Source organism: Maniola jurtina, chromosome 19 (genome assembly GCF_905333055.1).
Source record: "Maniola jurtina chromosome 19, ilManJurt1.1, whole genome shotgun sequence".
NCBI lineage: Eukaryota > Metazoa > Arthropoda > Insecta > Lepidoptera > Nymphalidae > Maniola > Maniola jurtina.
In genome coordinates, this window is record NC_060047.1 from 11,933,212 (window position 1) to 11,954,839 (window position 21,628).

General features: G+C 37.4%; 1 protein-coding gene across 3 annotated transcripts in view; it reads left to right on the top strand.

Moving 5' to 3' along the window:
- The window catches only part of LOC123875258 (homeobox protein homothorax), a 476,104-nt gene that overhangs the window by 326,872 nt on the left and 127,604 nt on the right, over positions 1-21,628 (top strand). For all 3 annotated transcript variants that reach the window (XM_045921002.1, XM_045921003.1, XM_045921004.1), the window contains exon 10: positions 5,558-5,706. In XM_045921002.1, the coding sequence (XP_045776958.1) occupies positions 5,558-5,706 (149 nt within the window). The remainder of the gene's footprint in view (positions 1-5,557; positions 5,707-21,628) is intronic.

The window sequence follows — 21,628 nt, forward strand, 5'->3', positions numbered from 1 at the left end:
TAAGTCTTATTGGCAGGTTCTCAATACAAACACTGTCATTACACCCAATTTAGTCCTCGGTTACACCGAATAATCTCTAAAAATAAAGATAATAAAAAAACGTCATTCGACGTTGGTGAAATCGGTACTTAGTCTTTTAATAGGTTTAATCTTTTACTGTTAGCGGCCGCCCGCGACGAAAATATAAATCCTTTTTATTGTCTATCTTGTACGAATTTCGAAAAATCGTTTTCTATTTTCGTTCACACATCACATTTTTGTCAGGTAATCTCTGCAAAATTTCAGCTTCCTAGGTGGTAATTAAAGACCTGAAGAGTGATGAGGGCTCCTTTTTATCCCGAGAAATCAAAGAGATCCATAGGATTTTTAAAAAACTAAATTCACGAGCAATGGGTATATCATAGTTCCATATTTTCTATGTTCACCATTTGAAAAAGTATTTCTTAATTCTTATGTTGGTACTATAGATAAAATCAACACCTATAGTTCTTGCAAAAATAATGCCATATAACCCAAGGATTTCACACAAGATCACCTTTGAGGTTCTTTGATAAGCGAAGATTGCTATCATTTCTATGATGTTGCAAATAATATTTTGACCATGTCTATAAACTTCCTTGGTGATTTGTTATTTCATATCTATCACCTTAATCTGACTTGATTAGATCGAAGGTCCATTAAAATTTGTATTTACACTTTAGGGTACAGTAATAAATTACTTCCTAAGTAATTGTGTAAGCTATACGAGGTAGAAATTAACATATAATATTGTCAGGTGTAACAGAGTACTTCATAAATTACTAATGTATTCTTAATGGAATAAATATGAATGGACTTGATGAATGAGGTATGAATGGCCATGTCCGTATAAGTTGATGTAATTGGAATTGTAGAAAAAATCTATTAGTAAATCTATTTATACTAAGCTATTAAACGAAATATTTACATATATTTTATCTTATACTTTATTATAATTATACCTATATAATAAAAAATGAGCTTTCTCCATAATGTTCTCAAAGGAGTGAAAAGTCTGCTAATCTACACTTGGCCAGCGTGGTTAGACTATGGCTGACCCCTTCTCATTCAATGAGCCAGTCTGAAGTTAATGACACCACTAACTTTCAAGAAAAACTCGTGAGGAAACCTGTATAGCTGAGAGTTTTCAGTACTTACCTAATAGTCTCAAAAGTGTGTAGCCTGCTAATCCCCAATAGACCATGGCTAAACCCGTTCTCATTCTAATAAGAAACCCTTGGAGTTTAGAAACTTGAGATTTTTGCATGTAAGTGTAAACTCTAACTAGAACCTCAATTTCTTACTAGAAAAAGAGATGGGCGGTATTACATGATTTCCCATGCTTCGCCAGATTGGCGGCTGTAACGGCGCCCTATCCCAACCCCTATCGGATGAGGCTACGGCTATGTTACAGTTGTACAAGAAAGCCTTACGAATGTAGGTAGTTTAATAAATGTAGTTGCCTCACGGAGTGACATGTTCCTAAAGGAAAAACTCCGTAAATTAAAGATATAAAAAAAAAAACTTGGAAAAGGGGGCAAGCTTGTATCACAGGGAAGATCCCCACCATGGCTTGAACACCCGTAAAAAAAAATCTTCACTTCAAAAATTGCTTATCCAGAACGAATATTATTGTAAACGAACGGCATATTATTTTAAAATGAATATGTACTTACTTGAAAAGAGCAACCGCCGAGTTTCTTGCTGGTTCTTCTCGATAGGAACGGCATTCCGAACCAGTGGTAGATTTTTTTTGACGATTCAAAAGCACTTGTAAAAGTTTAATTGAATAAAAACATTTTGGACTTCCTCTGTGTTGGTGTTAGCTGGCGGGCGTGCTCTGTCTTTTTGGAGTGTTTTTTTTTTTGTTAAAACTGACTGGAAAGCGCTCTAAGGGGGTGCCGTGCGTATATCGGCGAGCACCGGCACAGACGGAGTCCATACTTCTATAGTTTAACTAACTTGTTACAAATAACTACAAACTTGACATTGGCTAATTTTTGTAAAGCCAGACGAGAGAGAAAAAAAAACATTTTGAATTTTTTCTTGAATCACCCTGTACACACTTATCGGCGTGCAAAATCAGAGTGCAGTTGCATGATGCAGTGCCTAATCCCCTAATTCATCTTATGCCAACGCACACACACGCACTCCCCCCGTGGGCACTAATACACCCCCAAATGAGTGTACAACACATGGGGACTCGTGTGAAAAGTCAAGAGAATGAAAATTAACTTAATGTAATGGAATTGGCAGTATCATCTTACTGTTGTCTTTTGCAACGTTCAATTTTATGTATAGCTAATTCCTCAATTTTATTTAAAACTAGCTGAAGCCCGCAGCTTCATCCGCATGGATGTAGGTTTTTGAAGATCCCGTGGGAACTGTTTGGTTTTCCGGGATAAAAAGTTGTCTATGTCAATAACATGGACGCAAGCTACATCGGTACCCATACAAAGCGATTGAGCGGATGGGTCTTTAGGAATCCCGTAGAACTCTTTGATTTTCCGGGATAAAAAGTAGGTAAAATTCCGGGGTAAAATGTCCGTCCCCGGGATCTAAGCTATCTCAGTTTAACTAAAACTTTATCTAAATCAGTTAAACTGACCCTACGCAAGTGGGCTTTCATAAAGTTTATACCTATTTGAATGGAAACCAAATGCAAAGCAAAACGATTAGGTTCTCATTAAAGCGATTCCCACTCAGGCTATCAACTCATAGGAGTCCTAGATCTCTGAGAGTAAGTACATCTTTCTAGATAGACGAGACAAATTCGTCTAGCTCATTATAACAACGTGTTAATCGCAACAGCAGGCGAGCAGGAACCGCGAGAGATGTCTCGACTCCGCTTATCAGGCTTGCGTCTGGCATATTAATTAGAAACTCCGACTAGTATTTATTTAATCACCTGCCACACCACTGATTCCTATCTTGAGTATATACGCTTAATTAATTCTTGGTGCGTCGCGTCATAGGTACATGTCTGCCTGCTTCGTTGCACGGAGGTTTATTCATGCGGAAATTAGCCTAACTCCTTTAGTTTGTTATCTTTAAGATGAATTGTCGAAGAGATTCACTATTCTTACAGTATTTTCTCTGCACAGTTTACTATTCATAGCTCTTTAGATATTTGAGAGAGTTCACTTTGACCTATGCACTAGGTAGATAGGCATTCCGAACAAAATTTGAGAAAAAATTGCAGGCTGTAAAATTTGAGAAAAAAATTGAGCACATCTCTCCTCTCAGCTTAGGTGGATACCAGGCCTTACTCTCGATTATTGATAGAGACTATTGATGTTGGTCGCATTTTGGCCCAAGTTTATAGTTCTATGAATAAAAAACCCAGATATACAAGTGTAAATTAAAAATTTATAACACCCCCGACAAGTGAAGGATACAGTAACTACATAGAAAAGAGCTGATAACTTTCAAACGGCTGAACCGATTTTCTTGGATTATAGCTAAGAACACTCTCGATCAAGCCACCTTTCAAACAAAAAAACTAAATTAAAATCGGTTCATTAGTTTAGGAGCTACGATGCCACAGACAGATACACAGATACACACGTCAAACTTATAACACTCCTCTTTTTGGGTCGGGGGTTAAAAAGGATTAATTAAATTGGCTATTACCAAACATTTTTTGTTTGTAACATTATACCATTGTTGAATTTGGATTAACTTTATCAGATCTGGTTTTCGTAAGATTTTCGATAACCTCTGGCACCACGTTTCTATTCAGCTGTAGAATTGCTTTATATTTGTTTGGAAATATAATACTGCTATAATCTCTTGTTTTTGTGTTTTTCTTCTTTTCTTTTGTAATAGTAAATACCATTGAATGAAATTAATAGTACTTATAAAAGAGTTAAATATTCCAAACACTGTAACAGACTGCATAGTGCATACGATGAAGAACGGGCCGAATTTATAAACTCCATTTTTGAAAAATATGGTTTTTTAACCGACTTCGAAAAAAGGAGGAAGTTCTCAATTAATCGGAATCTTTTTTTTTGTTGTTTTATTTTCATCACACACGGGTTCCATTGTACACTTTTTGACTGTCAATTGTGGAATTCGTAAGATGATAATGTAATTGAGAAACCTTTGGAAGTTAAAAGGTTACTCTGAGGGCTCAGGAGCCGAGCAAAATAAAAATTTTTTCGCGGATTTTCATCTTAAAGCATTGGAGAACGGAGCGTTTCTTGATCGCGTGTAGGCGTCCGCTCTACTGAATAATTAACGTGAAATTCACTTTGAAAACGCTACGACTACGTGTAAGCAACAAAGGCTAACACGATAAACAAATTAGTGTGCACTGAGCCGCATCAAATATTCATCGGGACAGGAACAAATCGAATCAGCACCGAGCGGGGTGTGAGCTCCTTCTTATTTCTCTACTCCTGGAAAATAAAAAAACCGATTGCTTCTGTACTCCTTGTTTCTAATAAACAGAATGATTTGTTTTATTTATCTTTCTTTTATTTTAACCCCGACCCAAAAAGAGGGGTGTTATAAGTTTGACGTGTGTATCTGTGTATCTGTCTGTGGCACCGTAGCTCCTAAACTAATGAACCGATTTTAATTTAGTTTTTTTGTTTGAAAGGTGGCTTGATCGAGAGTGTTCTTAGCTATAATCCAAGTAAATCGGTTCAGCCGTTTGAAAGTTATCAGCTCTTTTCTAGTTACTGTAACCTTCACTTGTCGGGGGTGTTATAAATTTTTGATTTACACTTGTTGTACCCTTGTTAACTAACTCTCAATACGACACTGATCGTATGAATATGAGCTGGTTCCGTTTTTCTATGTTAGAAAGTCTTTCGGTTGCTGTACTAACTGATATCTCATTGTTGTGCAATGAATATAATCTCTATCTTCTAGATAAATTCTTTTCTGATTCGGAGACTGCTGTATCATAGAACCGAATTAAAAATAAATGCTTGTAAAAAAATCTGCAGGTCAAAAAAAGCTTGAAAAGCTTTGCCTCGTCAAAAAACCGGGTATTCCATACTCGTAAAGGGTCCCGTACAAGATATACATTATACATCCCTAACACTGTTATGTAGAACACTGCAAGTAAATGATGTAACTACTAATTCACGGTTTTTGGATTTTCTCCTTTACTTGCGCTATAAGGCCCACCTACCTTTACATTTCATGATTTTAGGTCAACAGAAAGTAAGCGTGTTTTTGTCAAACACGACTGATGGACAGGCGGACAGACAGACACCAAAGTGATCCTATAAGGGTTCCTTTTTAACCCCCGACCCAAAAAGAGAGGTGTTACAAGTTTGACGTGTATACTATCTGTGTATCTGTGTATCCGTCTGTGGCGTTAATTTAGTTTCTTTTGTTTGAAAGATGGCATGATCGAGAGTGTTCTTAGCTATAGTCGAAGAAAATCTGTTCCGAAATAGCCATTTTAAAGTCATTAGCTCTTTTCTAGTTTTCTTATAGAGATTTTTGAGTCGGGGGTTTTTTAAATTTTGAGTTATTTCCCTTGAGGTACGGAACCCTAAAAATATAATTCTTGTTCCAGGCGACGCCAGCAACGCAAGCATCGGGTCCGGCGAGGGCACGGGCGAAGAGGATGACGACACGAACGGGAAGAAGAACCAGAAGAAGCGAGGAATCTTCCCCAAGGTCGCCACCAACATCCTCAGAGCGTGGCTCTTTCAGCACCTAACGGTAAGTCGCATGCCTTCCATACCAGGGCCTCAGCTAATGAAGCCTTCGTTAAACTCTTTCTACTCGTAAGACATCTTTTGATTTCTTCGTTCCTAGTATAGTCCCGGATTTTAACCAGGATGGCTTTCTAAACCAAGCTATCTTTCTTGTGCAACCGGATGTGTTTTCGATTATTATGAGGTTTTTTTTTTAAAAAAACTATAGTTATCAGGTGTTAGTATAATTAGACGACGATTAGAGTTTCATAGTTGTTCACTCTTAACAGTAACTTGAATCAATACTTGAAAAAATGTAAAAAATTGCAAAAATAAAAAAAATCTAATACCGATGTCTGATCTAATCAAAAGGTGTCCTTATAAATATGTAGTTTTTTTTTATTGTGAAGATTAATATTTTGTAGATCCTAATAAGAGATGAAATCCTGGCTGATAAAAGTTTACCAAACAATGAATATCAAAACGAATGAAATCTGTATTACCCAAAGTAGATAAGAGATATTTAGATCAAAAACTTTAAACGAACAATATACTACTGGCGAATTCGAATACCTACCAAGAAAGTTTCGGGGCACTGAAATCATTACGGAGCCTAATAGCTGTTTTTACTCCAGCATACGCAAAGTTGGATTCACGCAATGAATGGCTGTCCACAAGGGATGGAAATGACTGCTACTTTTCATTTCCATTTTCTATACAAAATTTCACACGTGAAATTTTAAAGGCATTGAGTTCGTAATGAATGCCTGCGTTCAGTGTTCGCATTTAATAACTTAATAACGTTTATTACAGAAATCTGTAGTTTTTTATTTATTTATTTGACTACTTAAAACCATCATTACAGGCTAACCTAATGCGATAGCTAAGTTAACTTAAATTATTTATATCTACTTATTATTATATACTTTTTACTATGTACAACTAACTGACTTAAACTTAAATAACCTACGTTATTTAAAACTTAACAAAACGTTGTGGCCCTTATGACCTCGCCCAGTGAGCAGCTGAACAGGACGTTGCGTCCATGTCCATACTGGCTTGCAATCTTCTTTTACTTTTTCGGATCGATGATAGATTAACGTGGGAAGTAAACTGAGATTCCACTGTGTGTATTTTTAACAGTATACTTAAAGAAAATGTAGCAGGTGCTACATTTCATCACTATTCATATGATTTTTCACATGCCACCTGTGAAATTTTCACCCCTATAGCGCAGACAATTGGACTACGCTACGCGCGTAGCTGTGGAGTTTTCAATTAAAATTTTCCAGCGAGAGCAATAAATTTTTCATTGCGTAGACAAAGAGAGCTTCTCAAAAGGCACGCCGATTCTACGAAAGCAATTAAACTGGTCCCGTTTGACGCCTCAATAACGGGAGTTGGACCTTTTATCATTGTGATTGATGTAAAAAATAAACATTAGCATAAGATGTTATAGAAGAGCTGCTAACCTCCGGTGTCGCTGCATGGCAGAGAGGTGATGTACACTAGAGGGAGTGATGTCCCACAAAACGCCTTCTACCTGATTGGTGGATGAGAAGAACATTAGAGTTTTATGATTTCACTAGATTTTTTTTCAAAATGAATAAATTTTAACATCTAGAATACGATAGCTACGCGTGGATTTAGGTTTTTTTTAAATCCTGTGGGAAGTTTTTGATTTTCCTGAATAAAAAAATAGGTATTCTAGCTATCTCAGGAGTATCAAAGTTCGTAAAAATCAATCAAACGGATGCAGTGGGGCAGACAGACAGACTGGAAACAATGAATCAGAGCACTTACATTTACTAATTGTACACCATAAAGTATCATATCACACACACACACACACATTCATCACATCATAGCACAATGTTTTTCGTTGGAAATATTTGCGTCATATTTTTTTTAATTGACAATGAAAACTTAAAACAGGATGGCTTTAAGTTTAATTACTGAACAAATGATGGCTGCGTGGAATGGAGTCAAAACACTGGCTGCATTTTCGCGCATGTACAGCCCGGCTGATCCTGTACGCATAAAAATCATGAAATTATAGGATCGCAGTAAAAAATATGTTCTTCTCATCTCTCATCGATGTGATTGCCGCTATCAATTTTAAAAATGTCATGAGTCATGGAGTGAGATGATTGAGATCTGCATCTCTATGGTCTCTAGGTAACTCAATGTTGCAGTGTTGCGTAGTAATTTCTAGAATGGCTTCGGCGCACCGGCGGGGAAGTGAGGGGGGAGGCGAGGGGGTGCAATTTCATTACCGGTCCGGATCCGCGCCCATAAATCACCAGGACCGAAGAAGCCCCGCTCTCGAGCAGCTCAGGTGACGCTCGAAGTCTTCTGAGCCCGGCTGTTTCTGTTTCCCCGTTGCAAATCCTACTTTCTTTATAGCTATGGATCCTTAGTTCTCTACGGGAAAGATTTAGGAGCGAGAGATGACGAAAACAAACACAATAAATAGTTTAATTATAATAGTTTAACATAGTTAATAGTTTAATGTTTAGTTCAGTAATTACAATCCGGGTAGGTTTCTTTAAAACAAGGTGAATAGGCATATTCTAGGTAAACGCGTCCCCATCTAAGACCACACCATCGGTATCCATCACGTGATTGTGGTCAAGTGCTTACCTATAATGAATTATAAAAAAATGCGATAGATATAATATGTAGTATAAAATTCTTTTTCTGTCGCTCAGTATATCTGAACATTATACTATATTTATATTTATCAACTCAATTTTTTTTCTCTTTTATTTTATATCCCATACGATACAATAGCAAAAAAAAACAAGTTTTAGGACCCCCCCCCCCCCCCCACTTTTTTGGATATAACATTCGTCATGCCGTTTTTCGTATAAAATGTAGCCTATGTCTCCCGGACCATAATAACGAATCGATTGACACCTTATTCATCAAAATTGGCTCAGTAGCTTAGACTCTACGGTTGAACACACATAAATACAAACCTACATACATAGACTGAATCATAACCCTTCCTTTTGGTTTTGCCGTAGTCGGGTAAAAATCCGCAATTAGCATCAAGTAGGTACTGTCACTGCAATCGCGTCTACCTCTGAACAATTTAGATAGATACACTGCATGGATAAAGCGTTGTCCAGGTGCCATCAAACTGCATCGATGTGTGACCGACTAATGCATCAAAACATTGCGGATACTTCGATCATCAATACCGATCAATGATTCGAAAGAAATCTCAGTTAAAGACATGAATTCCGCGTATTCTCACGGAATGAATTTAATTGGTGCCTAGGAAAGCTTTCCCTGGTATAGCCTTCTCGAGGAAATTTATTTCCGAACTCGCGAACTCCGCGTCTGAATTCCAAATCCGCTTTGTTTCCGGCCAGAGCGTAGTTTGAAGTTTAAAAATCGGCCAAGTGCGAGTCGGCCTCGCACACGACGAGTTCTGGACCATCATTTAAGGAATAAAGTTTTTTAATTTTCATTGCGGTCATTAAATTTTTATTATTATATTAGGCTATATTAATAAATAGAATAGATATACATATTCTGTGAAAATTTCAATTCTCTACCTACTTCGGTTCACGAGATACAGCTCGCTGACAGACAGACGAAACGAACGGATAGTTGGGAGTGGGGACAGTGGGGATAAGGTCCTGTCCTCTTCGGTGCGGAACCCAAAGAAATCGGTCATGTTCGAAAAATTCAACTCTCTACCTACTACGCCGCGCTGTTTCACGAGATACAGCCTGCTGACAGACAGACGGACGGATGGATGGACAGCGGAGGCTTAGTAACTGGGTCCCGTTGGCACCCTTCGGATACGGAACCCTAAAAAGTAGGTAACCGTCGACAATCGAATTAGGCGAGCTTTTAGCGTTCCGTTTCGCGGGTTTTTGCGTGTCCCCGTCCGCGTCCATTACCGCGCGCCAAATTACTTATAATTGCTTCGCTTAGTGCTAAGTGCTTTCATTACACAACGTAAAACTGTTCCAGTACAGGTCGCGTCAACGTTAAGGACCTGCCTAAAGAAGATTTTTAAAATTCGGCTACTTCCTGGATCGGAAAAAACGTTTGAGGTACCCAAGTCGCGCCTAAAGAAGTTTTACTGCAGAAATAAAAATATAAAATAATTGTTAACGTTAGTTTGAAAGGAAGTAACTTCAGAGTCCCTTCGCAAAGAGTAAAAGCTTTATGACATCAATTCCGTTTTTTTTAAAACTATATAGGCATATTATGCTAGATTGTAATCACACGAAATAGTAGTAAGTAGTTTCAACCATTTTCGTTTCATCTATTGCCCATTTTCAGTTTCTATCACTGTACAACAAATATTTTCATACCTACACTTTGCTGTCTGTTAACCGGTAAAGAAGTTTCACTTTAAAAATGTGATTTAGCATTCATTGCGATGCGAAATCATATTTCACCGCGGGATTTAACAGCTAAAATTGCTCGGTCGCGATATGATTGGTGCGTTCGAAATGCGGTCGGACAAAGACAATAGTTCATATCGGCGTCAAAAAGCCCAGCATAGGGAGTGCGCTGTGAGCTGACGCTGTCGGCGTGTTATTTGATAAATTCGATTATCTATGGAATGGAGCGACGCGGTGACAGCGATGTACACCGCGCGGCGATTTAGTCTCACTGAAGGCAGGAATAAACAGAACGCGCGACGTCTACATCGCATAATGAAGACAACTTGACTTTAACTTGATGTTCTACGACACAACACTTATGGTCTATTCGTATATTATACCTTTGTAATGGTCATTGGTACCACGACGGTAGCTACGGTCTCGCTACGATTGACCGATTTCGAGTGAACTAAAAGTGAGGGAACTCTCGGTTTAATCCTGAATCGACGGTATGACAAATATTAGGATATGGGTGACGCGAAATCAAAGAAAGGCTATTCATAGGCTACCTACCGTCAAATGTAGGATTTCGTGCACGTTCATACGATTTTACTAATTCTGGACGTGTCTGACACATTCAGCTGCGTCGCAGCATACACTCCCGGCCTATGCCTGCCTTAACTGCCCTGCCCTGCAAAATCTATACTGTGCTATGCTGTGTCACCTGCATCAGCATATACTTAGACTAAGAAGCCACTTCTTCGTTGCTTCGCGTATTGTTTGTTTCAACCCTCAAAGACCAATTGGAAGCAAATGAATTCAATGTCACTGCCGAATCTTTACCTGTTAGTCGTGCGACGAATATGGACACTTCCATTTGATGTGCGATTACACAGATCGGTGTCGTGTCGCGACACGGCGGGGCTTCGATTGAATCGAACTATCGCATAGCTAATTCACTAACCTTAGCACGAGTTCACTCTTCTCGACATCATTGATAGATTTCGTCGAAAGAAGTAGCGAAACAAACGTCAACGAAAAGTAGATTTAAATTTTATGAGAGCTACGCCAAGAGCTATCCTTGGACTTTCTCAATCAGGCTAAGAAGCTATCTCTGTGTCACATTTCGTCAAAACTGGTTTGACGGCCGTGAAGGGGTAACAGACGGACAGACAGACGCTCTTACGAATTTATATTACTAGTATATTAGTAACTATTTTATGTCAAAGTTCCCGCTTGGAGCGATAATACGGCTTTTCGAACCAGTGGTAAATTATTTTGATGATTCAGAAGCACTTGTAAAAGTTTACTTCAATAAAAATATATTCTATTCTATTCTATTCTATACTATTATATTATATAATAAAAAACGAGATAGTTAATGTCCATTTTATTTTGAACTTTTAGAGTTTCGATACTAGAAATCTGTCATCGTTATCGACGTGTAAACTCGTGCTAAGCCTAGGTTATAAAACCAAAAAAGGAGATGTGATCTCGCTAGTTGGAGCGTGGTCCCATTTAAATTCAGTGCGGCGCATGCAATATTGGTAACAACCCGAGTGTCCGTGCCTGTAAACGGTATGAATTTTAAAACTTTGCGATCTAGTCCATTCCGTCCGTTTGAATTTGAATTTCATTGATCCGGGTGGCTTGCGGGCTTGTGTAATTTTACATTTCCAAACCGGTCCTGGCCGTGTGAAGAATGGAAATTGGTTGGATCGTTAACTGAATAAAATTTGCCTTTTATCAAGAGACGTTTCGGGCGCAATTATATATCGGAGTTTTGGCTTATTTGGATCCAGGTACAAAAGTCTTTTCAAAGTCACACAGCAAGCGATGGACAGAGCTGTGCTTGGAGTTGAAATCTATGGAGCTAAGATTTTGCTTAGCTTAAGTTTCAGTTAAAATGAAACAGATTTATGCCTGCGGTATAACACTGTCTCGTTGTAACAGTGTCTTAAGTTTAAGCAAAGTCAAAGTTATCGCTCTGTAGATCACAGCCAATAGCCATACTCCCAAGGTGCTAGGATGGCGAGCTCATACCAAACAGCGCAGCATTGGCAGCCATGCAGGGAGCCGAAAAATTCGTAGTAGTTTCGTAGTAGGTTATAGAAGTTTCTACAAGAGACCTATGCCTACGTCCAGCAATAGAAATCTACCTATAGACGATAAGAATGATGATGGCAAAGTAATCATTTAGTTTCTCTTGGAATAAAAATTGAACCTATATTTGCGCACACATTTGTCCTTCCCCGGGATGCAAAATATCGCTGTACCAAATTTCGTCTTTGGTAAACGGATGGGCCTTGAAAAGTAGCAGACAGACAAATAAACAGACAAACCCTTTCGCTTTTTTTTAAAGAGTATTAGCCATGGTAATCATGACTAATACTCCCCTTTCCCCTCCAATGAAGCTTGTGCCAGGAGTTGGTACGACAATAGTGCAACGGGTGGGGTTTGAACCACCGACCTTTCGGAATTCAGTCCGCTCCTCTCAACCGTTCAGCTGTCGAGGCTTCAATATGAGTGTGTAATGTGGATTAAGTATCCCACCAACCGTCCCACTTTATCGTGGAGAAGCATGCAGTCTCCAGCAATAGACTCGTGTCATAGGTAATCCCACTAATCATCAATCTATCCCGCCTTCCGGGGTTCACGCAACGCACGCAGGTACGCGCCACCTCCCCCGGAAAATACCCAAGAAATAATATTGAATAACGGCGTCTCACAAATCCCACCTTGGGACTTTAAGCCCTTTCGTGGGGGCTAAAAATAATTATAAGGCGTAATAATCCCGCGACAGGATCCCGCGGTGTTTTGTCTTGGTATTGTTTTTGGTTGTGTTACATGCTTTTGAGATGACAAATTATGTTTGTCAGTATTTAATCGGGTAGACTTTCTTTGTGCATATTGAGAAAATATTAACAAACTAATTTTTGCCCGACACTTGTGTGATATAGTTTATAGCATTCGGCAAAATCTAGCTAGAATTTTCAGAATCAGATCAGTAGCTCCGATTTTTTCCCCATACATACAAATTAACTACAAACTAACAAATTGATCTAAAAGTTTAGAAAAAGGCTCAAAGCATACTTTTTAATTGACTTTAAAAAGTAGGTAATTTCTTATGATTTTATCACTTTCAGCAGGCTCTTCAAGGTTACCACAATACATTGAACTTACGAGCTTTCATATTTCCGTTTACATCTACGAGTTACTTAATAACTTTTTGTTGAAACGCTTAAAATATCTCGTAATTTCAAAGAAGATAGGTACTCACGTTGCAAAATGAAACTCTACCTGCAAAGTCTGGATAAACCTTCGCTACAACAGAGTAACAGCTAAAAACTAAAAAAACCGTCTTTTGTAATCATGCCCCGCTTCATAACACGCGATCATAATTTTGTGTGACAAGCTCACATAATATTAATAGAGACCAGGAGAACATCCTAGCCGAGGAGATATGGCGAAACGCGGAATTCCTAGCGCGGTGTTGAGTTACGTTCATATCGGGTTCGCTTTGAGAACCACCGCACCGGAATGGAAGCATCGCAGAACGCCGAAAGAATTTATACTTTATTTATGCTAGTACACTGTCTCCTTTGTTATGCCCGCCTGGTGCTTTACGATTATTATGGGAGCATGTCAAGTCAATGGGAAAATCTATGGCTAATAGAATCGTTGACCTGATGATGTTGTTTATCTTCAAAATAAATCTCTATGCAAGTCAAGTCCGTGCTTTGTTCAAATCAGCCTGAACCAACACAGACTGTCCGTTGGTAATAAACCTACATTATTTAACGATTTGGAACCTAATTCACGGACAATCATAGGTTTAGTGCATAACTTTATGATAGTAACTATCAAAGTATCACAATGCAATCAAAATTCAAGAATAACCAACTAAGTAACAATGATGACAACTAAATTCTTAACTCTGTTTAAAAATTAAGACTTTTTTAACCAAAAACAAAACCTTTTATAATAAACTGTTCTAAAATAATATTAAGTATGCTGTCTACCTGTCTGATTAAAAATGAAGATTTTTTAATCAAAATTTTTGAGGAACAAAACTTTTCAAATAAAATCAGACTGAACAGCAAATATTATTTTAAATTATATCACATCACACTTCACACTAATAAAGGAGAAAGTTTGTGTGTGTATGTTTGTTACTCCTTCACGCAAAAACTACTGGACGGATTGGGCTGAAATTTAGATAGATTACACCCTGGATTAGCACATAGGCTACTATTTATCCCGGAAAATCAAAGAGTTTCCACGGAATTTTTAAAAAACCTACATCCATGCGAACGAAGACGCGGGCATCAGCTAGTTATTAATAAAACTTTCTAAGAGCCTATTTCCATAATACAAAACTACCTACCATTAATCCAATAAGGTGGATGCCTCAAAATATGGCTCAATTTCATTCGCTTTTCGCTGAAAAACGTAGAAAACCCAACCTTCGTAGCCTCCGTTGCTTTATTTAGGGAAAGGGCGAGCCGTAAGTTCTACTCCGAGGAGATGGGGGCAAATTGCATACGAATCCTGGAAATGAGAATTTATTAATATTGGACGCGACACTGAGGGTATTTCCCAAGAATTAAGTTGCTAGTTTTTTTTTTGGTGACGAAATAAACTCTTGTTTGTTGGTGGAATTGCGGAGTGCAGAGTTTGGTTCATAAGTGTGAGGTTTGATTTGAACGGATGGACGGGCGAATAATTTTATCTTTTGTTCTAAACTAATACCACAGTTCGTAAAACTGTGCTAATACCTTACCTACGAGTAAATCGCATTTATGAGTACCTGTTACCTTTTCACGCCCCATCCACTTAATTGATTTGGAGAAAATTTGGTAGAGACAACTTGCGGGATGCAAGTAGTCTCTACCGAACGAATGGAGAGGAATACAGGTTTTCATCACAGGTTCAGGTTTCAGGGAGATTTAAAAAAATGTAAAATCATGCGGACAGTTCATCATCTAGTATTTTGATCATTTTGACCTCTACCTACTCCTATCTTGCGAAATCCATCACTACTAAAAAAACACCTTTTTATTTTTTGAACTCATTTTATAAATTTTTTACCAGTCTTTTTGAGATAAGTACGAGGTATGAAAAATGAGCAATCTTTACCTAATATAGTGTTAATTTTTATAAGATTTTTAAGAATGTTCATTCATACCTACATAGAATGTCAAATTAACAAATAGATTCTTGCTTGCTAAATCACAAAAGCTACGTGAATTTGTGAGCGAAATTTTCCAAAAATATTTAACATCGCTATCCGCCGTTAGAGGGCGACTCACGACAGAAGTCATTTCCGCCTATCCTGGGAGATCCCGCTTTTTAAGTTGCCTTACCGGGATGGACAGGAAATTCGGAATGTCGGAAATAGAGTGTGTACGTGAAAAAGAGAGATCGCACTATGTGTTGGACAGAGATGTGTATATTTTTAAGTGACTTGAAAAGGTACGTAATTTTCGAAGTGATTTTATTAGTTTGTCCAATGATTATTATTTTTCTGTGATTAAATGTTCCCTCAATATGAAGAAGTAATTAGATAGGTTAATGTGTTTAAAAATTGTAATGAAATTTAAATTGAGTGATATTATAAATTATTCAGTCATGATCTATGAAGTTTTAGCAACAGAATCGCTGACACTGCAATATGACACTGTTCGATCTTACAGTGTATTGCAAGTAAAGTTTGATCCTAAAATAAATAAGGTAGACCGTACGGACTGTGTTTATAAGTAGTTCCTTCATCTGAACAGTGCACGAAGAAAAACAATTCCAAAATGGAGAAATAAACACAAAACTAATGCATAAAGAATTCCCGATAGAGTTCCCGCTTATTACATTACCGATATAGCCTTCCACTGGCACTTTGTTTCCAGAAAAACTGGGTAAAAACATCCGGGAAACACTTCCAGAGTTGCCCGGGCGAGTTGCGCACAATCCAGATATATTGCCAAGTTAAGATGTGCATCTAAATAGCCTCTGCCGTCCTGGTAGCTAACTTTAGATTACTTGCACCAACTTTACCGACTTTCCAGTTTCCCGGGTAAAAGCAAGTCTCGGGAAAAATTTCCCGGGTATCCCCCCTTTTAGTTCGGCTCAAATTTACTGCACAAGTTCGATGTAGCCGGAAATTACATTGTAATAAAAATTAAATTAAAAATTTAAAAAACCCCCGACACATAAACCTCTAAAAAGTAAAAAAATAATAGGTAACTATGTATGGGCCCTTTAAGAATAGTATAAATAGTAAAGTTTTTATCCAAGCGCTCGTTGCGCCAGGGGACCGCTACCTATGATAAACTATGAAAGTCATCTGTTGTAGAAAGAATAGTCTTTAGCGGTCCCCCGACGCAACGAACGCTTGGATAAAAACTTTACTATTTATACTATTCTTAAAGGGCCCATACATAGTTACCTATTATTTTTTTACTTTTTAGAGGTTTATGTGTCGGGGGTTTTTTAAATTTTTAATTTAATTTTTATTTCACGCTTTTTAAACTTTATTCATAAATTACCGTTTATTTGTGCCATTCTAAAACCCAATTTCTATAATAATATAAATCCAATAAGGCAGCTAATATCTCTTCAAAAGTAACATCAATGTTATGTTAATTATACGTTCCATGAAATATTTTTGACCGAACATCACTAAATCAAGAATTATCTGAATGACTCACATAGTTTAACACGACCAAAACGAAATATCTGTTTCTAACATGTCGTTGCTTTAAAAATGTACCCATTTTACGTAGTCGTATAATAGTTCGCTTTTCAAGATATACCTACGATTAAATTGAAATCGACTTTCACCCGATGAAATAAGGTATAAAGTGGCTTGTATTTCATTTTGTTTGTTATTGCATGTCAAATTTTTATTTGACATAACTTTCAAAAACCGGTCAAGTGCGAGTCTGCCTCACACATGAAGAGTTCCGTACAAGTTTTTTTTTATGTAATGACAATTCAGTTGTCGGATTTTTCTCTTTACTTGGGCCACGGGAGTAGAGTGCTTGGGCTATAATAAGATATTGCTACCTGCCTTTCATGATTCTACGTAAACGGGAAGTACCCAATTTATAAGTTTTGATTCTCTTGAAAGATGACACACAGACAGACAACGAAGTGGTGAAGGAAAACACCGTCAGGAAACCTGCATGCTTGAGAGTTGGCCATAATGCTCCCTCAAAGGTGCGTGAGGTCTGCCAATACGTGCTTGGCCAGTGTGGTAGCTTCTCATTCTGAGAGGAGACTTGTGCTCAGTAGTGAGCCGGCGATGGGTTGATCCTGATGATGATGAATTTTAAACGTATTTTGTCAAAGTAAATAAGCTGAGTTCAAGCAGATAAAATATAAAGAAGGTGCGCCTAATGCGTCATCCAAACCTGCGCGACAAAGCGACTACGATGCGGGAACCTGAGCCGCGCGGAGGGTCATCGCCTCCTACGATATTTAATGGTGCCATGCACACCTACGCGACAACAACAGTCGAGGCTACCTACAACATCTTTTTTTTCTACAGATACCTACTGAACCCTAAAAATAGTTTGACTATGGTTTGGGTTTGGGTTGATTGTTCGTGGCCTTTGGTTGACTGTTGGATATTATAATTGAATTGATGTTTTCTCGTTTAACTGTGATTATAATATTTTATAAATTAGAAACTCTGCGCCTACGATCCAAAGTATCGGAGTTTTCCAAAACATTATTTTCAAATAAATAATTATGTATCTAGGCAACGTCCATCTTGACAACTTGACATTTGCCAATTGACATAATATTATGAACCTCTGTTACAATAGTGAAAGATCCCAGGGCCACCAGCCGTCACGTATTTTCTGACGAACGAAATGTGGACGATTGAGTAGTGTTACTATGTAGTGTAGGTACTAAGAACGCATGCCTACAGACCTGCTAGCTTGCTTAGACGGCCAATTTTCAGGTATCAGGTAATCAAGGTACATAAAAACATTACTTACCTCACGTAAATTCTCCAATTTTTTTAATTTTTAGCAGATTTTTTTTAATATTAATAATTAATTGACATAAGTAAACTATAAGAGAGTGAGAGAGAAGTCAATATATCCTAATACATGTCTTACTCAGTCTCATGCGCGTAGATAATGATGCCCTCGCGCTCAAACCCACAGAGGCATTAAAATTGAATTTAGGGGATGATTGGCCCTCTGGATCGGTCTGTCTTCTTGTAAAAGGTTTTAAAATAGTTGTCTGGTGGACATATATAAAAATCAAGCATCAGAATTTACGTGCAGTTAAGTAATTACTTATTTTGGGAGCTTTAAAGCGTCTGCAAAGCAATACGGCCGACGCGGGAAGTGTCTGGGAGTATTGGCGACATATTTTTAAGGATATTGCCTAAAATATACGTAAAAATCAGTTTGGAGAATTTACGTGAGGTAAGTAATGTTTTTATGTACCTTGATTATCAGATACCTGAAAATTGGCCGTCTAAGCAAGCTAGCACGTAGGCTAGGCATGCTTTCTTAGTACTTACTAACACTACTCAATCGTACATATTTCCTGTGTCAGAAAATACGTAACCTCTGGTGGTCCTGGGATAAAAGTAATAAGAAAACCAGAAAAGAGCTGATAACTTCCAAACGGCTGAACCAATTTTTTTGGATTATAGCTAAGAACACTCTCGATCAAGCCACCTTTCAAACAAAAAAAACTAAATTAAAATCGGTTCATTCGTTTAGGCGCTACGAGGCCACAGACAGATACACAGATACACAGATACACAGATACACAGATACACAGATACACAGATACACAGACACACAGATACACAGATACACAGATACACACGTCAAACTTATAACACCCCTCTTTTTGGGTCGGGGGTTAAAAAGAGGTTTTTAAGCTAATACTTTTATTTATAAAACGATTTATTACCTTATTTACTTTTTGTTTTAAGTACCTAGTTGTTTTTCGTGACTATATTATCTATTTCTATGTTTAACTCCCGACCCAAAAAGAGGGGTGTTATAAGTTTGACGTGTGTATCTGTGTATCTGTCTGTGTCTGATTTTAATTTAGTTTTTGTTTTTGTTTGAAAGGTGGCTTGATCGAGAGTGTTCTTAGCTATAATCCAAGAAAATCGGTTCATTCGTTTGAAAGTTATCAGCTCTTTTCTAGTTACTGTAACCTTCACTTGTCGGGGGTGTTATAAATTTTTAATTTACACTTGTTCAGATAGGACTAAAATCTTCGCATCAGTATCGGCATAGTGATTTGCCTAGTCTTTCGAACTAAAACAATTAACTTTGGCCTTTTAACTGTTAGAGGTGTTAATATTATTTATTTACTTTTAGATTTAGACTCCATTTACATGATAACGTCAAGGCTATCTAGTTGCTCGACAATTCAGACCTAACACGTAGACTTAAATGGAATAGCCTTTTCAGTTAGTGTTATCATAGTGAAAGTATAGTGCTAGTGCAATTTAAAGGGCATAAGAACAATGTGTCTTCCTACAATTACTTTTAACTATGTATTAAAATAAGTCAATGGACCGGTTCTTACTTCTTAGAAATAAGTACGTTTATAAGTTTATAGGTTCATATAATATTACTTAAGATAAGCTTTACTTTAGGCTAGATTGTAATATTAGTACTTAAGAGGGCTGTCTCCGTCACTCGTTTCATACAATCGTAATTCCAATTTCATTTGAATACTAAGCAACCAAAGTCCATGAAATTTTGCAGACATATTCTAGAAACTAATATCTATGTCTGTGGTTTTCCAGATTTCTGTTAAAATATTCGGTTTCAAAGTTACGCGGTCTTAAAAATTTTCATACAGATCTTTGAGCCCCTGTAATTTTAAAACTACATATTTTTAGAAAAATCTAAAACACCACAGACACAGATATTAGTTTCTAGAATATGTCTGCAAAATTTCATGGACTTTGGTTGTTTAATATTCAAATGAAATTGGAACTACGATTGTATGAAACGAGTGACGGAGTGAGCCCTGTTAATGTACAGCTGTCAGCACTTGACGATTTAAAAAAAATATTTTGATCGAACAAGTATCGCGTGGGTCTACGCCTAAATAAAAGTATTAAATATTTAACACCCAGTAATAGCGTGAACTGCAGTACAGTAACTACTTACAAGATGGTACCTTTTTAACCCTAAAGCGCTTACTTTATTTTCGTTTAAAACCATACTTGTACACGTATCTGAAAATACCCAACATTTTCTTTTCCCCATAAAAAATCAACCCTTTCTATCCCCATTATCCCATAAACAGTTAAACTACCCTCGTTTAAAAAACCATCGGCCAGCCACCAGGTTACCATAACTTGAAGGGTTCATTTCCTTATTAAACATTCATCGGATGAAACACTCAAACCTATTAGGAAGGGTCTCGTTGGGATGCGGTATCGGTAGGTGCATTTTTAAGCCCTTTCGATTGCAGGCGCACTTTTATACTACAGAATTTAGACAAATTAGGTGATATATAAAAGTGTTACATTTACGAATAAATGGAACTATAATCGGGTCAAACCTGAATTTATTAAGATAAGACTAAAAGCATCCAATTAGGTAAACATTGTAAAATGTCCAATATAATCAAGCACCCAAAGATTTGATTGAATTTTATTAGTCACACTATCACACTAATATTATAAAGGCGAAAGTTTGTCTGTATGTGTGTGTGTGTGTGTACGTTTGTTACTCCTTCACGTAAAAATTACTGGACGGATTTGGCTGAAATTTGGAATGGAGATAGATAATATCCTGGATTAGCACATAGGCTATATTTTATCCCGGAAAATCAAAGAGTTCCCACGGGATTCCTAAAAACCTAAATCCACGCGGACGAAGCTGCGGGTATCAGCAGCAGCTAGTGTTCCACAAAACTGGCATTGTAAATGTATTCGTTCACATTTTATCATTTATTGGCTGCAAATAAAGGAAGGAAGACATCCTCCAAATCCCTTTAAACACAGGTGTCACAGGAACGTATGTGTCCCCGCCCTTTTAATATACCTTAATATACCCTAGATTTGCAATAACGCCTGTGACGTACTCGCAGCTCCCTTGGGAATAAATTCTTGCAATATAACCGTGACACGGGCATACATTAATCAAAGAGGCTGAACTTCTTTCGAGGATTGTGGATATTACGAATCCTCCTAACTTATGGTGCCCTGGTTGTCCTGGTACACGCACTCATATCGCACGGGTTAGATTATGTTTTCTTTTCCGCCTGTCGTCCTTTGTTTTATTTATGGCGTGATAATAATCTGGGTTTATGGGGAAAAGTTTAATTTAATTTCTTTACATCTTTTAATGTTTTAAGGAATATTTAGCATATTTTATACCTTATAAATGTATATTCCTTAAATATTAAAGATTTCATTACTTACATAAATAAATTGATTACTTCACCTATAGTAATTTTAGGAAATAAGTAAAATAACCAACTTATGATCCAAGCTTATGATCAAACATTAACTTAGAGAATCCCAAAAGCATAACAAGCGCTTGACCAATTTTCCTTATAAACATTTCGCTTAATCGAGCGTCCGTGATATCG